This window comes from Rhinolophus sinicus, chromosome 14 (genome assembly GCF_057876585.1).
Source record: "Rhinolophus sinicus isolate RSI-liver-muscle chromosome 14, RSI-T2T, whole genome shotgun sequence".
Lineage (NCBI taxonomy): Eukaryota > Metazoa > Chordata > Mammalia > Chiroptera > Rhinolophidae > Rhinolophus > Rhinolophus sinicus.
Window position 1 is genome coordinate 67,320,217 of NC_142514.1, and position 19,489 is coordinate 67,339,705.

Genomic DNA, 19,489 nt, shown 5'->3' on the forward strand with positions numbered 1-19,489 from the left:
ATTTCTTCTTCTGAATAAAAAGACAGTATCTCACTTATGTAGATAAAGCCTTTTCCATTGCCTCATAGAAATGATTTAAAAATCTTATGAAATATAGCTGGGAGAAGGCAGTACAGCATGGTGGGCAAGCCAAACTGGTTGGTTCAAATCCCAGCTCTACAATTTTCTAGCTGTGTGACTTTGGGCAAGTTACTCATTTCTCTGTGCTTCAATCTCCTCATTTGTAAAATGTGGATAATAGAACCTTACTTATAGTTCTACTGTGAGGATTAGATGACTTCATAGACCTGAAAAAACATAGAACTGTGCTTGTTTCTTTGTAAGCACTATAAAATTATTCCTTAAAAAAGGGGAAAGAGAATCTTGAGGATGGGGCTGCTGATTATTCCCCAATATTTAGTATTCTATAGAAATAGAGCCCCAAATTTCAGCAGAGTACATGGGCGCTTGTAGAAAGACTGCATTTCCAGCCTCTATTGTAGCTATGTTGGCCATAAAACTAAATTCTGGCCCATGGGATATAAGTGGAAGCTGGATGTGCTGCTTCCAGGAAATGTCTTAAAGGGGTAGCACGTCCTTATCACTCCCTTGGGTGTTGTTTCCCTGATATTCTCAGTGCAGACATGATGACTGCAGCCCTCTTGGACCACCAGGTAGAATCTGCAAATTCTAGGAGCCATAGGATGGTAGAGAGGGAAGCTGAGCCCTAAATCATGGAGCCACCACGCCAGCCCTGGACCTACTACTATAGTTACATGAGAAAGAAATCAGTTTTAACTTAGTATTTTTATTGGTTTTCTCATATGCAGTCATCCATCTATGGCTCTAATGGTTTACTGACTCTTCTAGTTTGCTTACCAAAGGCATCTCACTTCACTGTTACATGAGCCTTCCAGGTGACAATAGAGGAGTGACGGGAGATTAAGGGTAGACGCTATTAGCAATACTTCATTATCTGGAAATGCTTGTCAAGAGGTAGCTATCAATTCTGGCTAAGAGTTAGATAGGCAGAACAGCATTCTTCCTTTATCTTATAACCCTAGAGCAGTACTAAGAAGGACCTGCTCTAGGCAAAAAAAGACAATTCAGTCTGAGTTTGTAAGTTCCTACAGCCTTTTCCACCTTACATTGCTGCTATAAAGAGTTGTGTTCTTGAAAATTGCTGAGAGTAGATCTTAAACATTCTCACCACACACACACACAAACACACACACACACACACACACACACACACACACACACACACACACCCATACACATGAAAGAATTAACTATGTTGGAAGTTATGGATGTAGTAATTATCTTGATCTTGGTGACCACTCTACGATGTATATACATCAAATTGTCACATTGGACACCTTAAATAGACACAATTATATTTATCAACAGTTTTTGGCCTAATGTAGCTATTTTAAATGCAAGATTTTGTGTGTGTGTATTATTACAGTAAAGTAATGCTTTGCAGCCAGATTATAATAGCTATACAAACATTAGTTTATGTATTTCAAAAATCATAATTGTACATTTACCCATAGAAAGGCTTCCCAAGGTAACTATGTATCCATTTATCTATCTGTCTATCTGCCTGTGTGTCTATCCACAGACACACACATACATGACTGGATTTATACCAATTTAATATTTATATTGGTTACTTGAGTCAGTGCAAAATTCCTCACAGTCTCAGAACTATTTTTAAAAAGAAAAGAAATGCATTTTGACTTTACAAATCAGATTGGTAGGAAAAAAATTCATCCAAAATATGGGGTCCTTATGGAAGATATAATTAAAAAAGTTGTCCTTGTGAAAACTTCGGCAAGTGCTGTGCCCATTTTACAAGACATGGACTAGATGTGTGGCTTCCGGCTACTAGTGTTAGAACACGCTGCTACACAAGTGAGTATTACTATGTTAGGACCTTGTAGAAGTCGCTTTTCTCAGGAAGGTCTTATGTTTGTTTTCTCAGTTTGACTTTGCCTCTGGAATTCCTGGTTCACATTCACGAGGGAGCTCTGAAGCTTTCAGAGGCCTCTCTCTTTCAGGTTTATGCAGGTTCTCAGCTCCTGGAGGGTTTCTATGGGGACTGTCCTTTGCTCCTTCAATTTGTCATAGCGTGCAATGTCCTTTTGGCACTGCTACTGGTCCAAAGACAGTACTACGTGCTGTATGCCGAGTAGGTTCCCCTGAACAATGGCAGGCACGTAAATCAACACCAGGTTCTCTATAAAGAAGGGATAATGATGAAATCCTTCGTGGGGAGGGAGAAGATTCTACTGTAAATAGTACAAGAATCAAAATAACTATCAAATTCCTGCAATATTCAATATGATATTAAATAATCAAATGTTAAACTTTGTGGGAGAAGCATCAGGAATGGAGTTGGGATGGTAACACTGTTTATATCAGATGTTCACACATAGGTTTAAAAATATTTGTTGTACTGAGTGTTTACTATGTATCGGGCACAGTTCTAGATGGCTAATTGTGTGATGAACAAAACAGACAAATTTCCTGCCTATGTTATATTCTAGTGGGGGAGACAGGCAATAAATACAAACTTAAGTGATAAAACGTAGTGATAAAACAGTGTGAGGAGAAATAAAAATGTTGCCCACTGGATAGATGGAGCTCATTGCTCTCATTTCTTTCACTTACCAATTCACTAAGGAAAGATGCTGACTGAGTGTGATACACTATTAAAGCTGTGATTTATAGATGATGTATTACAGAACTGTACACCTGAAACCTATGTAACTTTACTAACAATTGTCACCCCAATAAACTTTAACTTAAAAAAAGTTGTGGTTTTGGGGCCAGGTGATAGGTTATCTCTCTCTTCCTATCTCTCCATCCCACCTTGTATTTCTTTTTTTCTACTAATTGACTAATAAGGAGAAATACGGTTAAGAGATACTAAGGCACAATCTGAGATATCTTGGGGTAGGGAGTTTAGATCAACTCCTTTTTAAATCATAGCTATCCTCTCCCCTCAATTTCTTGAGCAATTAATTTTATGTATTTATTTGTTTAATCTGTGTATTTACAAGGCTCTAAGCTCCTTAAGAGAGGGACTACAACTGTGTTTGCCCTCCTTTGCAGAGTATCTGGGGGATTCTCAACCACTATCTTCTGAATAAACGAATCCCTGTAGCTTCAGCAATTGCTGCTTTTCACACAGTCTTATCTGACTTCCCAGGGACTCTGTTTTGGAGTCAGGTTAGGACAAAATCTCCATAACGAAACTTGGGTAAGTTTGCCTGTCTGTGTTCTCCAAAGTCCTCTCTGTCAAAGAGCTCACAGTGGGTGGGAAGGGTGGGATGTTTATATGTGTGTATGGTAGGCATATTATTTGGCGCTCTGAGTTCTGGATCATATTTTCCCCTTTCTATTTGATAAAAGCCTGACACACAATGGACATACTTTCAGTGCTCAGTGCAGCTTGATGAATGATAGGCACATGATTTTGTCAGGGCTAACTCTAGAAAGAAGGGTCTGAACCTTCTTCTTTTTTTTTTTTTTTTTTTTTTTTTTTTGAACCTTCTTCTTTACAGTGAGTAGAAGGAACATTGTAATAACTGCAAGGGACATGGAATCTAAGATAATTCATGGATTGTGAGCTATCCCATAATTTCTTGGTCTTAGAATGGTTTTCTGCAGAGAGATCCTGTGCATGTTTGGTAGATTTCTTCCTAAGTATTTCCTTTTATTTGATAGGACAATATTATTTTATTCTTTCTGGTCTAAATGCTTTTTAAAAATTTTCTTATATTGTTCTAAGCCTTTCAGTATACTATTGAACAGGAGTGATGAAAAGTAGACATCCTTGCTTTGTTCCTGAGTTAAGGGCAAATAATTCAGTTTTTCATCATTAAATATGTTAGGTGAAGGTTTTCATAGATTTGTTTAAATCAACCTGAAGAAGTTCACGTTTTCTTTTAGGTTACTGACAATTTCATGATGAATAGGTGTTATATTTTGTCAAGTTTTTTCTCATCTCTGTATAATTAACTGGGTTTTCTTCTTCAGACTTTTTAGTATGGTGAATTACATTGGTTTTTGAGCCAGGCTTGTGTTCACAGAATAAACCCCACTTGATTGAGCTGTGTTATTGTCATATATTGCTCGATCCAAGTTGCTAATAATTTGTTGAGGATTTTTGCATGTATGTTCATGAGGGATAACGGTCAGTAGCTTTTTTTGTTTTGTTTTGTTTTGTTTTGGTAATGTTTGTATCAGATTATGGTATCAGGATAATGCTGCCTTTGTAGAATGAATTGGGAAATTTCCCTCTTCTATATTCTGGGATAAATTGTATAGAATTGGTATTATTTCTTCTTTCAATACTTGTAAAATTCACCAGTTAGGAGGAACCATCTGGATCTGAGGAATTGCTTTCCAGAAATTTTACAAACAGCTTTATTGAGGTATAATTGATATACAAGGAATCGCACATATTTCATGTGTACATGAGTTTCGACATGTGCAATACCCATGATAAAATCACCACAATCAAGGTAATAGACATACGTAATGCCTCCCCAAATCCCTACCCTCTCATTTTTGGTGATAAGAACACTAAATATTAGATCTACCCTCTTAACACATTTTGAAGTGCACAACACCATGTGTTTAACGCTGGCATTATTTTGTACAGCAGACACCAAGAAGTTATTCATCGAGCATAACTGAAAATTTATGCACATTGGACGATGATTCCCCATACCCACCAACCCCACCCTCTCTCCAAACACCTGGCAACCACAATTGTATTCTCTGCTTCTAAGAGTTTAACAATTTTAGATAACTTATGTAAGTGAAATTGCGCACTGATTGTCCTATTGTAACTGGCTTATTTCACTTAGCATAATATCCTCCAGATTCATCCATGTTGTTGCCAATGGCAGAATTTCCTTTTTTTTTTCAAAGGCTGAATACTATTCCATAGTATTGTATGCACCACATTTTATTTTTTTATCTATTAACCTGTCAGTGAACACTTAAGTTGTGGCTATTGTGAATAATGCTGCAAGGAGCATGAGATGCAGCTATTTCTTCAAGGTTCTGATTTCAATTCTTTTGTTAATATATCCAGAACTGGGATTGGTGAATCACATAGTAGTTCTATTTCTAAGTTTGGAGGAACCTCCATACTATTCTCCATAGTAGCTGCACAATTTTACATTCTCACTAACAGTATATAAGGGCTCCAATTTCTCCACATCCTCTCCAACACTATCTTTCAAAAAGTAATTACCATTTAATATGTATAAAGTGATATCTCATTGTAGTATTGATTTGCATTTCCTGCTGATTAGTGATGTTAAGCATCTTTTCATATACCTGCTGGTCATTTGTATGTCATCTTTAGAGAGATGTCTGTTTAGGTCCTTAGCCCATTTTTAATCAGGTTATTTCTTTTTTTTTTTTTTTTTGCTATTGAATTGTAGTAATTCCTTCTATATTTTGGAAATTAACCCTTTATCAGATATATGGTTTGAAAATATCTTCTCCAGTGGCCAGGTGGCTCAGTTGGTTGGAGCTCAGTGCTCATAGCACCAGGGTCAACGGTTCAATTCCCACTTGGCCAGTGAGTTGCTCCCTCCACAAGCAGATTGAAAAACAATGACTTGCCTTGAGCTGATGGGTCCGTGTTCCCCAATATTCCCCAATAAAAAAAAATTTTATTTAATTAAAAAAAGGTTTTTTTTCCCTCTTATTCCATAGGCTGCCTTTCCATTCTGTAGATTGTTTCCTTTTGTGTACAGAAACGTTTTGGTTTGATGTAGTCTCACTTGTGTGTTTTTGCTTTTGCTGCCTATATTTTTGGAATCATATCCAAGAAATCATCACCAAGACCAACATTAAGATGACTTCTCCCTGTTTTTTCCTAAGAGTTTTACAGTTTCAGACCTTATGTTGACGTCTTCAATCCATTTTGAGTTGACTTTTGTGTATGGGTAAAGTAAGGGTCTAACTTCATTTTTATTTGTCTATAGATATTCAGTTTTCTAAACACTATTTGTTGAAGAGATTATCTTTTCCCCATTGTGTATTCTTGGCACCCTTACAGTATTATTTGATTTATCCCTGGGATGTGAGGATGATTCAACATACTCAAATCAATAAACCTGATATACCACATTAATAAAACGAAGGACAAAACTTATACAATCATCCTTCAGGGCGGGAGCGGCTATTTTTCCCTAAGTACAAATTGTTAAATAAAATATTTTGCACCCTTGAGCACCCTAAAAATATCATACAATGTTTTCAATATATACACATAAAACATTTGACAAAATTCAACATCTTTTCATGATAAAAACACTCAACAAACTAGGTATAGAAAGAATGGACCTCAACATTATACAGGCCATCTATGACAAACCCACAGCTAACATCGTACTCAATGATGAAAAGCTGAAAGCTTTTTCTCTAAGATCAGGAACAAGAAAAGGATTCTTATTCCTCTAAGATCAGGAGCAAGATTTATTCTCACCACTTTTATTCAATATAATACTGGAGTGCTAGCTATATAAATTAGGCAAGAAAAAGAAATTTAAAAAAATCCAAATCATAAAAGAAAAATAAAATAAGATGACATTATCCTATGTAGAAAACCTTAAACTCCATAAAAACTGTTAGAACTAATAAACCAAGTCAACAAAGTTACAGGATACAAAAGCAATATACAAAACTTACTTGCATTTCTATACACTAACAATGAACAGTCCAAAGAGGAAATTAAGGAAACAATCCCATTTACAATATCATCAAGTGGTAAAATTCTTAGGAATAAACAACCAAGGAGGTGAAAGATTCGTACAGTGAAAATTATAAGACACTGATGTAATAAATCAAAGAAGACAAAATGAATGGAAAGACATTCCATACCCAATTCCATGGGCTGGAAGACTTAATGGTTTTTAAATATACATACCAATCAAATGAACTTACAGATTCAATACAACATCCCAGTGGCCTTTTATACAGAAATAGGAAAAAATTATTCTAAAATTCTTTTGAAACCATGAAAGTTCCAGAACAGTCAAGGCAATCTGGAGAAAGGAAAATAAAGCTGGAGCTGGAGCATCACTCTTCTGATTTCAAAATATGTTACAAAACTACAGTAATTAAAACAGTATGATACTAAAGCTTGACATATAGAGTAATGGAACAGAATCAAGTAGGCAGAAATAAACCAATGCATACATGTACCATCAAATGTACTACTGTGGTAGAAAAAGACACTTGCTATGATTTCAATCCTTAAATTTATTAAGACTGTATGTGGTTTACCTAACCTATGATCTATTCTGGAGAATGTTCCATGTTTATATGAAAAGAATGTGTTTCTGCTTCTGTTAGATGTAATATTGTACATATACCTGTTTGTTCACCTGTTTGAACACATCCATGGCCGTTTATTTATGTATTGTCTATGACTGCTTTTGCACTACATGGCAGAACTGAATAGCTGAGAGAGAGACTGTGTGGCCCACAAAGCCATGAATAGTTACTATCTGGGGTTTTTTTTTGGTTGTTTGTTTTTTTATAGAAGTTAGCTAAGCATTGCTATGAAGACTAAAACCTTATATTTTGGAGAGAAACTGAAAAACAAACAAACATAACAGAAATAAAAAGCCTAGTGAAGTATATTTTATTTCAAGTTTGAAAATAATTCTTAATCACTTTAAGAAACATCATCCAGTTGCCTAGGAGTTTTGAGAGTTGGGATAAACTCTACACAAACTAAGTAATACCAAGGGCATTATTTTATTGCTTAAAAAATGTTAAAAACAATCCATGTTCTCTTTGGGAAAATCAGCAGGCTTTCAAGTATGAATGTTAAGAAATGGGGAAAAAATATGCTAAAGATTGGGATTACAAACAATCTAATGACTAAGTTAGCTTCATTTTCTAACACATTATCTTTGCAAACTACATATTGCTACAAATACACAATAAAAATTTGTCATCGTATTACTATGTTTAGTCCAGTGACAGCTAAAGTTCTAAAGTGTCCTATAAAAATTTATAATCTGGGTGAATCAAGGAAGAAGAGAAAGTTTCCTTCTTTAGCCCATTTATTTATGAGCCAACTTTTACTCATGCTAATGATTTCTTCCATCCTCCTTTGGAAATTCTGTAGCGGTGTTAGATTGCTATGTAAGGTGGTTGGCTTTAGCTTGGACTTCATCAGTGAGCATCGTCTATTCTCAGGGCCTAGGAGTCACATCATTGATCACAGACTGTGGGGTCTTGATACAAGAGAAAACTGTACATGTCTTCACTAAGAAGGTAGGATGGTTGTCCCTGACATTGGAACCTATTGTACACTGGGCCAGACTGATGCCCAGCTATGTCTCAAGTCTTTTACCTAAGGCTTTGCTCAGTATCCATTTGTCTGCTGGTGGTCAACTGGGAGAATAAGCTTCTCCTGAGTGGTACCAACTCGTGATACCTCCTGTGTGGGTAACAGAGGTGAAAGGCATCCTTGTTACATCATTGACACATTCTTAGGAAGATGGACATAATTTCAATTACAATACTGCATGTATTTGCAAATTTTTGATGTTATAAAAATGCAAGACCTAATTATTATCAAGTGTAGTGGCTATTTTCCAAATTCTGTTTGAGTTGTGGCTTGAATTAAAGGGTGACCAGGAAAGCTCTATTCTTTAACTCTTTACATTATAGTGCATTTCTTCTGTCTTTCCATCTCCAACTTGAGATTCTGTATCTCATTATTAAGTTGTCTGCTTTCATTCATGAATCCTTCTTTTTGTAAAAGGGCCTGTTCCTAAAAAGGGACAAATAGAGAGTAAATAAATTACACCAAGCAGTAAGTAAATCTTTAACCTCAATATAGTTTCCACATAGATTTTTAGTATTTAATTTCTTCTTGAAATTTGCTCTATCACTAATTTTCATTATACTTTCTCTTGGGCATCTGAGCTCTGTGATTATTTTTCCTGAGTCTCCTTTAGCTAAGAAAGATTTGGGGCTTATGCCTCCTGATATAGTAATGAATCTAAATTACAAGTCATGATCTCTTCTCCCATGAATTCTACACAGCCTTTGTGGGCAATCTTAATCATTTGTTTGTTTTCAAATCTTATTTGCACATCATAGACTTTTCCACACACACACACACACACAGGTGCGCGCGCGTACACACACACACACAGTCTCTCTCGCTGTTTTATGTGTATAAAACATAACACAGGAATAAATAATTCTCAAAGTCGAATGAAGTGTCTGAATTTTAGATCAGGGAATTCGACTTAAGACTCCACAGTTTGTTGACAGACGTAGAAGAATATAGGTAAAGAAATCAGGGCCCCAGACTGTCCATATTGGATTTCTGCACATAATTCCCAACTCAACACAAACTGGGAGTAGGGCACAGAAAACAGGCAAAATAGCAGGCTGAGAGTTAGGGAGTCTTTCTGTTCATAAAGGTTCTCTTAGAGCTAAAGTCATAGACAGAAAGAACAACCACTGTGGATCCCTCTAAGTGGTGAAGACAGCCCAAATATTTTATCAAGCTGTAGAAGTTATTTAATCTTTTCTGAAACTCTGTTTCTTCTCTTAACTAATAGGGACATGCCAGTTCTTGCTTCATATAATACTAGGCAAGAAATACAGATAAGACATTTTTTATAACACCTAGCAGATAATAGCTACCATTGATTGAAAGATATACTGATAAAAGACTGGATGTGATAGAAATACAAATAAAATATTTGAATAACCAGACATAGGCAGGGGCCAAGTCAGGGGCAGACAGGGATTGAAAAGGTAAGTGGGTAAGCAAGTTCCTTCTGGGTTTCGTGTTATTGCCACCTAAGAGATCAGGGAAAGTGGAGAAAACAGACAGAGAGAAACATCAAGGTGATGCAATTCAATACCCGAAGTTTAAGATCGAGAATCCTCTCTTGTTCTGCCATTAACTGGAATCTCTCCGTCTTCTCAGTCAATTGTTTCACATGTTCCTGATGACTCTTTTCTTTCTGTTCCATCATTTGCTGATTCTTTGTTTGCATTTCCTCCAACATTTTTGCTGCAGCCTCTGCAGATTCAGCCTTCACACGTTGCACTGTCAAGAAGCAAAGAAACAGAAAAAGTTATGTTGTTTACCACATTGCTTCTTTATTCTTGGTATGCTTACCTGCCATTATTGTTGCCAACTGCATATGCCCTACTCAGAACTGACTTCAGCTGGTAAAAGGCATCTTTGCTCATCTTGCTCGAGTTTAAGACCCCAGATTCACCCAGCCAACTTATTTAAACTTTTAAGAGTTTTTGAGGCTATCTAGTCTCTTGACTCGCTTCTCACCTTCAATCTCCTTTTCCTTTTCTGTGAGAGTCTGGTCTGTCTGCAGAATTGCATCACATATAGACTCCTTGGACTTCAAGTATGCCTGAAGAATTTCTTCAGCCTAGGACCCGGAGAAAATGCAATTAGTAATAGGAAATGGCTGTAAGCACTATTCCTGTTTGCACACCATCTTCTCCTGTAAGAATTGTCCCTCTTGGCCCTGGTGTGTCTGGTGGCCAAAATCCCACCATGGGGTGGGCACATGCTCCAGACTGGCCAAGCATGGCACCTTACAAAGCAGAATTCTTTATAAGAGACTGATATAGATCTACATGGATAGTCTCTGTGCTTTTAGCCTGGGGGCTCTAATTTTGGGGCTTGTTGGTGTTATGGTCCCATATGGGGTGAGCATGCTGGATAATGAGGCCATCGTGGAGAAAAGGAGGCAAAGAGGTGGAGGAAGAAGAGGAGGGAGGGAAGTGTGGGGTTGAGGGGAGAAACAGACAGAAAGGCAGGTGATGGCATTCTCTCAAGTCTTGGATCCAGCTATCCTTATAGCAAGTTTGAAGCCTAAAATGATGAATTACCATTTTTGATTAAGCGACCATCATTATGTTTCTGTCCCTTGCAACATAAAGATCCAGCTGTAATAGTGGATTACAATAACAACCTAGTGATTAAATCTGATAATCCCCTTTATAATCCAACTGTTCATTGATTGCACTCTCTTGGATGAGCACATAGGCTGTACATATCTGGTATAATAGGCTCTTTGTACATGTTTATTAAATGAAAACGCTAATGCTGTCAGTCCTGTAACTGTACCTCTGTGTGCATATCTGTGTCCAATTGCACTTGGTCACATTGGTATTTCAAGAAGGAATGTCAACAGCCTCCCACAATCAACAGATGAATCTTGGTTACCTGTACTCCCTTCCTGGGTTCCTGAAGGTACTTATTCTTCAGCTCTTGTGTCTTCTTGATGAAAATATGATACCCTCCTGGTTTAGAATAAATCCCTTGCTTTATACTTTCCTCCAGAGGAGTGAAGATATCCTCAAGTAGAGCTGAGCAACGATCTGATGATGCTTTCATATTCTGTTTACAAAAGTCATCTCGTTTTTTTTTCTAGCTCAGCCTTTAATGTGAAAATAGAAAGTAAAAAGAATAGAGAGAAGATGTTAGCTGGACCTCAGAATTTTTTGGAAAGGCTTCTCAAAAACTAAAGTCTATGACACCTAGAAAAACTTACAGGCACATCAGCAGGACAATATCCTTCCTCCTGATCCTGACTTTCTCCTTGGAGGCGAATTTCAGAGGAGAGATTGCTAGCTTTATGCTGGCATTTATGCTACCCATCTGCTGGTCAGAGTGGGCAATGCCCTTTTGCATTGATGCCGAGTTCTCAACCTGGGCCCAGGCCAGGACTGCATTCTCCATGCAGGGCAAGTCCCCACTGCTGATGGCATTGACACAGGTCAGCACCAAAGTCTCTAGATCTCTAAACACACCTTTAGAAATAAACTTCTGTTTTTCAAATTAGACCAATGCTTGCATATGGAATAAATGTGCCTCAATATAAGCCTGCACAAGATAACTAAGACTACATATTTCTTTGCTCTTGGCTAAAATATTAAATCAGTCTGATAACAGCAAGCACGTAATATGATTAGAAGCTCTGGTTGTTACTTATATGCATTTAATTAAATTATAGACACGATTATTAGTTTATTCATGAAAGATAAAATGTTTCAAAACTTTGAGTTGATCATAATAATATTGGTTCTTCTTATTATGATAGTAACAAAGACTGGTTTTCACCATTCTAGAGTTCTAGTAAGAATTTCTTCTCTCATAATAAATACCCATTTAATTTTCTAGTAGTACTTTGGTTTCTAAGACCCCAATCCATACGAACGTGAGAAAAAAGAATTTACCGCTAATTCCTTTTGAAATAAATGGTCTACATCTTTGAAGGAATTCTTGAGGAAGATTTCGATGGCCCCTTTCTCACTGGCCCTGTGCAGGTCCAGAAGCTCCTGGAGGGTGTCAGTGGGCAACTGCAGCTTCTGCCCCATCTGCTGGTCATAGTGAGCAATGGCCTTTTTCACTGCGGCCGAGTTCTCGATCTGGGCCAAGGCCAGGACTGCATTCTCCATGCAGGGCAGATCTCCACAGCTGATGGCATTGACATAGGTCAGCACCAGGCTCTCCAGTCCTATAAAACAGAGGACAAATGATAATGCTTGTTGTAGGTGGGAGGAGGAACATTCCATTCTATGTAATTCTGATAATGTGGATCACCACTCATTTGCCTCAAGGCGTCAGTGTGCTCAGCAGCACCTGGAAGCTTGCTAGAAATGCAGACTTGCAGCCTCTGCCCCAGGTCAACTGAATTGGACCCTCCTCTTTGGCAATTTCTTGGGTAATATGAGTACATATCATAGGCTGAGAACCTCTGTTCTAGATACCATAGGCTTGTGTTTATTGAATGCATATATTTTACAACCAAGCACCATTAAGAAAGGAACTGTACCTCGGTCATTTATGTCTCTATCATCAGTTCTAGCCCATAGTAAGCATTTGATCAGTATCTGTGGAATACATAAAAAGGAGTCCTCCATTATTTTGATTCTAGCAGAGCACCGTCTGAGAACTTTCTGTGATGATGGAAGTGTTCTCTATGTGCTATGCAGTATGGTAGCCACTAGCCACATGTAGGTATGAGCCCTTAAAATATAGCTGTGTCATCAGAATTTTAAATATTCTTTCATTTTAATCACTCTACATTTAAATTTAGATAGCCACACTTGTCCAATAACTACCTTATTGGACAGTGCAGGTCAAGTTCAGTAGGGCAATTTTAAGCAATAGAGCTTTTTTCTTTGGCCTTTCCTACCTTTTCTCACCCAAGAAATCTGACTAATAAAATCTATTAGAAATGTTGGTGCCACCTAGATTTGCATTTTCCAAAGCTGAAACTAGGTGGATGTTTTCCACCTTTCTTTAATCTTAACAGTGAGCTAAATTAAAGACAGGGAAGAGGACTCACGAGGCCCGTTGACTTGGATGCCTCCTGAAAGAGTTTTAGTTTTGGAATTGTTGAAGATGTAGGAACAGAAGTCGGCAACTTGTTGCACGAATTCGGAGTCCAGTTCATCATCATGCAGTGTCTCAAGCTGGCCTAGCTTCTTCCGGTGAGTGGGACGATCGAAGATAAAGCATTTCTTCTTTGGGAAGAACTTCCGTATACAGAGTCGGGGCAGATTAAAATTTTTATCTTTCTCACTGGTACCTGGAGGAAGATAAAAAAGGAATTTGCTTAATATAGTGGGCTTGAAAGCTTTTTCTGTAAAAGGCAAAACAGGAAATATATTAGGCTTTGCAGGCCAGTGGTTTATTGTCCAAGTATTCAATTCTGTTACTGTAGCATGGAAACAGCCTGGGACAATCTAGTAGGTTGGTATAAAAGTAACTGCAGTTTAAAAGGCTAAAAATAATTGCAAAGACTTTTGCACCAACCTAGTATAAATGAATGTGCGTAGCATTCGTCCAATAAGACCTTATTTACAAGACAGCTGGCAGGCTGGATTGGCCATCATTTACCTGTGGGCCATAGTTTGCCAACCACTGACTAGTGCACTCTTCATGCTTTAATCTATTTTTCTTTAAATAAGTGTCTGTCCTTCTCCATGTTCTTTGGTTAATTACAGCCATCACAAGCCCTAAACAGGGAGATAAAATCAATCTGATCATAGCACACAGAAGGTGAAAGAAAAAAGAAACTTGTTCGTAGAACAGCGAAGAAGATAATTTAAAATCGAATCTATTAATTCTGATATTAAGCAAGCATTAATTTTTTGTAATAGCCAGCTGAAAAGAAGCAGAAAACTATAAATATAAGGAAACTACATAGAAAAATAAAAAATTATAGTTTCTAGTGTTTTGTCATTCTCAGTAATCAATTCTAAGTCCCCTCTACCTTGCTTAAGTTTGAGTGAAATCTCTAGGTACTGGTCTGCTGAGATGGGTTGTCCATCTGCTTCCAAGTCTAGGGAGAAATCCCTCAGCGTCCACACAAAGTCTGGAAAGAAGCTCAGGAATGCAGCAGAGTCCTCAACCTCACTTGCATCAGGTGAGGGATTTGCCCTGATTCTATCTGTCAGCTCTGTCACATAGCTGAGTAGCAAACTAAGGAAAAGTGGTGTAAAAGAACAGTGACCCAAATCCCATATTAGTCCCACATATTCAAAATCTTCTCTTTGCCTTTGTTCCTAACCCAAGTGTCAATTTTGTAATAGGTGCGTAGGATCTTTCCCCTGCCCTTGGTTATTTTTTATGTTTTCTCTTTTTGTGCTTCATTCAACAGGATTCACATTCAGGCAGCTGGTGTGTGAATACAAGTCCCCGTCCTGACTTTGATGTTGTTCTGGACCACGGAAAGGATACTGCAGTTGGTCCATGGCCTGCTGGTTGATGGTCCCCATGCTGTTGTAGACGAAGGTGCTGCTCAGGAGAATTGCCAGGGCAAAGATCCAGGAGTCATTCTGGATGTCACCCTGGAAATGAGAACACATTTGGGACAAGATTATGTTTCATTCTCATGGCACTTTTGAGATCATCAGTAGTAAAAGGATGCCAATTTAGAGCGTTGTTTTGTTTTGTTTTGTCTTTAGATTAATGACCTATAAGAGGAAACCATTTGAAACAATAATGAATGCTAGTAGGACTTGGACTTTGAATCGCTTTCTGATTGGTATTTTTGGTTTATACTAATTCTGACCGGATCCTCTTAGGATCATTGGCAGATAATTGCAAAACAAGCAGTCAAGATTGGTGGGCGTTCTAAGGCCTTAAATATCATTTTAATTTAAAAATTTCTTTATGTTTTTACACAAAATTGAGTGTAATTGTAGCTATTTTATTGAGCAATTATTATACCCCTAACGCTTTCCATTACTTATGAACATTCAAAACAATACTATGAGGCAAATGTAGATTGTTTACAACTGTTTTACAGATCAGGAAGCTGAGGTTAAAAAGGTCAAATAATTCTCTCAGGCCTCTGTGTTAGTGACAGAGTTTAAGTTTAAAACAACAGTAGAGGACTTCAGAACCTAAATCCTTAACTAAAGTTCTCTGGGGGTTAAGACTCATGGCATTGATTTTATTTTACTACCTTTATGCATCTGGGTTAACTGGTTAGGTTAACTTAGGTTATATGACCCGTTGCTAATAAGTAAAATACTATTTACTGACAATTATGTTCTTCTAGGATTCTGCTTTATGAATATTTTCCTAACCCCTGATTACTAATCTTGGTCTCATGGCATATAAACAGAAGTGAAAAAAACATATTATGGTTAAGTGCAAGCTTTTACTTGAAGAAAAATTAAATAGTGTAGAGAATATACAGAGACGAGGGGCTTGTCCCAAAATTGAATCCTGAATACTTACCTTCTCTACATCCCCCAGACCCTCAGTGTCAAGCAGAACTAGGGTATGGTTTGACTTCCTGGGGTGGGGCACACACCACATCCAGATTCCCTTGGTGTGAGACTGCACTGTGGAGCCCAAAGTGAAGCCTGCAGGGGGAGTGGAGATAAAAGGGAGTGGAGTTTAATGGCGGATGGGTCTGGAATTGAGATAAAAGTTAACATCATCAACGTTAAGTGAGAGAACCAAAACCACAATCAGTATTCATCTTACTTACAATCAGAGAAACAGAGAAATTAGAATATCCAACACATGAAAATACCTTTTCATGAAAAACAATCAACAAACTAGAAATAGAAAGAAACTAACTCAACACAATAAAGGCCATACGTGAAAAACCTTCAGCCAAAAAAACACTAAACGATGAAAGACAAAAAACTTTCCTTCTACAAATAATAACCAAAATAGATGAAAGACCTACATGTAAGAGCAGAAACTATAAAACTCCCAGAAGAAACCATAGGGGAAACTTCACGATATTGTATTTGACAATAATTTCTTGAATATGACACCAAAAGTATAAACAACAAAAGAAAAAATAGATACGTTGTACTTAATTCAAATTAAACTTTTGTGCATGGAAGGACACTATCAACAGATTTTAATAGGTAACCCTTGAAATGGGAGAAAATATTTGGTAGTCATGAATCTAATAAGGGATTGATATCCAGAATATATAAAGAAGCCTTACAATGCAGAGATATGGTGATTTCTGTAAAAAAAAAAACACAAAAAACAACAACAACATAGAATGCTAGGAAAGGAACAATTTATGCTTTTAAAAGGGGAAACTAAGACAAAGTGGGAATAGAGATTGAGTTGACTCTTTCAGATCATAGTGAAGATGAGAGCATAACTGTGTTGAAAGTTAGCTTACAATATTGTTTTCCATCTCTAACTTTTTCTCTGCAAAACCATACTCAAAGTTGGGAGGGTGGGTGGACACAAGGGACTCAGCAGAGCTTTGCTGGTGCCACTCACCCTTTTTCTTCCCAGCCAGCTTGTTCATCAGGTAGGATTTTCCTGTGCGGTAGAGACCCACAATAGCCACCACAACAAGAGGGTCTGTAATGGCAGACAGGATCTTCAGAGCTTCTGGATTAATCACCAGTTTCCCGTTAGTGTTTTCAATGAGGCATATCGGGCCTGGCATGTGGATCTGGGAGGCCATGTCCAGGGTGTGACCTTGTCTGCAAGGGAGGAGATGGGATTAATTAGAATTTCCAGTCTAAGTAGATCAAGAACTTCCACCATGTTATTTTGCATTCAGTTGGCAGAGTCATAAAATTCTTCAACATGGCCAAAAGTTTTGTGTCAACAGTGTGATAGAGGGGAATATCTGTATCATTTTAGAAAGTTGCAGAAATATAATCAGAGTAGCCCACTGTAAAAAATATTGGAATGTCAACTGTAATTGAAAAAAAAGTACAAATTGATAGATACAAAATAGTGATGGGGATATAAATACAGCACAGGGAATATAGTGAATGATATTGTAATAATGATGTATAGTGTCAGATGGGTACTAGATGTATCAGGCTGATCACATTGCAAGTTACAGAAATGTCTAATCACTATGTTATACAACTTAAAACTCATATAATATTGTATATCCACTGTAATGGAAATAAAAATTTAAAATAATTGGTATGACAGTGACTTATCAACATGTGACCCCTTTCATGAACAAAAGCTTTCATTTAATTTATCATGGATAATTGTCTTTTTGGACTTTCATTAAAAATTTTACACTAGATATTAAATGGAAAATAGAATAGGGTTCAGAGAGTATTTTACATCCTGGTTATAGGTAAGAAATTCAATAGTTATTTTTTTATTCATAAATTCTTACTATGAATAAAGACTTTTATGAATAAGTGTTTCACCATTTGATGTATGCCCCTTTGACAATTTCCAGAGATTTTAAATGTATGCCCTTTTGACAGTTTCCCAAGACTTCCAAGCTGGCTGGGAAGTAAAGATTTAAAATGTGTGTGTCTGTTTTTTCCCACTAGTTACATTTATTGTGCTGGAATGAACTCCACAGAACTCTTTACACTGCCATTCCAGAAGTAGAACCAACAACATAACTTGCTTTTGCAAATTTTATAAAAATATCTGACCATGTGAAACACATGGCTAGGGACCCTTCCAAAGCCTTGGTACAAGCTTGTTTAAGGAAGGGGCCCTGATACTTAAATGTCTTTAGCTTCACAATAAATTAGCCTCCAACTAAGTGGGGGTATGACTGCACAATTACAAATAATGAATGTTGCTAAAAATCATGTTTGTGTATATATATGTGTATGTGTATGTGTAAGGGAACAAAAGACGATGACATATGGATTAAAAGGCAAATCAGGAGAGCTAGAGAGGAGGTTGTTTAAGGAAAATATATTTCTAGCCATACGCCTCTAGGTTTTCTGTTTTGTTCTGTTTTTCCATTTGGTAGAGGAGGATGAGAAGGAAGAAGAGGTGAGGAGGGGAAGAGAAAAGGGGAGAAGGGTGGGAAGGAAAGGAGTGGAGGAGCTGAAAGGAGAGAAGAAAGCTGTCAGACAAGGAGGTGATGAATGAAGCTCATGGGAAGCCAAGGAATTGAGGGGTAGAGTTTCCAGAGGGAAGAACAAACCTGCCTGAGAGCAGAGAGGTCAAGGCAAACAAAAATGTTAGCTTTAGTGTTGCACCTCAGCAGATTCTTTAAAGAGAAAGCTCTTTATTAAAGTAGTGGGGTCAGAGTCTACTTGTAAGGGGTGAGAACGGGGCTAAGAAATGGAATTTAGTAAACCAGAGCTATTTCTTTTTTAATTTTTAAATTTTTAGTTACAGTTGACATACAATATTACAGTAGTTTCAGGTGTACAGCACAGTGGTCAGATATTCATATAATTTATGCAGTGATCCACCCGATTAGTCTAGTACCCGCCTGGCACTCTACATAATTATTACAAAATTTTGACTATATACCCTATGCTGTACTTTACATCTTCGTGACTATTTTGTAACTACCAATTTGTACTTCTGAATCCCTTCACGTTTTTTCACCAGCCCCCAACCCCCATCCCATCTGGCAACCAGAACCAGGGCTATTTCTAAAGAAAGAAACCCACTTTGAAACAGAGTTCATGTGTACAATTAAAAAGTATAGTGTTTTCATGAATCTTCATCTTTCACCGTGGGTTTCAGCTTTGCATTTCTTTGTCTTTAACAGTGTCGGATGGTTGTTTACACCGCATCTCACTATTCTTTCCTTCTCCTGAAAAATAACATATCTGTAGCCCTTTTAGTTTCTTAACTGCAGTCAGATCAGTCTGGAGCAAGTTCCACCAAAGACAATGGTAATTTCACTGTGTTCCCAGCAAACACAGACAATGTCAGCAAAGAGAAAGACAATCCTAATGCATTTCTAACTCTTAGGTTAGCCTCATGTCTGCTGGTGCCTAATTGCAGAAGGTACAGCAGGAAAATTTAGGGATGTGCTGCCTGCCACCTGGTAACAGCAGGATTTCATCTGACATTTTGTTTCACATTGTACTCTGCTGCAACCTATCTTCGTTCTGATTGTTATTTAGAAAACTAACTGGCCCTTATAAATCCCTTCCCACTCCTGCCCTGAACTTATCGTGGGCTCCATTTCTTAGATTATAGGTCCTTTAGAGCTGGAGAAAAAGG

The 19,489-nt window shown here is 37.5% G+C and overlaps 1 protein-coding gene across 1 annotated transcript; it reads right to left on the reverse strand.

Moving 5' to 3' along the window:
* Nucleotides 1-7,644: 7,644 nt before the first annotated feature.
* On the reverse strand, nt 7,645-17,006 carry LOC148755714 (guanylate-binding protein 1-like). The gene is made up of 10 exons (XM_088791295.1): nt 16,802-17,006; nt 15,782-15,909; nt 14,774-14,883; nt 14,307-14,503; nt 13,377-13,619; nt 12,262-12,542; nt 11,249-11,452; nt 10,343-10,445; nt 9,915-10,102; nt 7,645-8,803 (listed from the first exon to the last, which is right to left on the reverse strand). The coding sequence occupies exons 1-10, from the start codon at nt 16,989-16,991 to the stop codon at nt 8,690-8,692; spliced, it is 1,758 nt and encodes a 585-aa protein (XP_088647421.1). The 5' UTR covers nt 16,992-17,006; the 3' UTR covers nt 7,645-8,689.
* Nucleotides 17,007-19,489: the final 2,483 nt, after the last annotated feature.

Coding starts and splice junctions, on each gene's coding strand:
- LOC148755714 (XM_088791295.1), bottom strand. CDS start 16,991: ATGGCCTCCCAGATCCACATGCCAGGCCCGATATGCCTCATTGAAAAC. Junction 15,910..16,801: donor GCTGGCTGGGAAGAAAAAGG/GTGAGTGGCACC, acceptor CTCCCCCTGCAG/GCTTCACTTTGGGCTCCACA. Junction 12,543..13,376: donor CATCCAAGTCAACGGGCCTC/GTGAGTCCTCTT, acceptor TCTGTTTTATAG/GACTGGAGAGCCTGGTGCTG.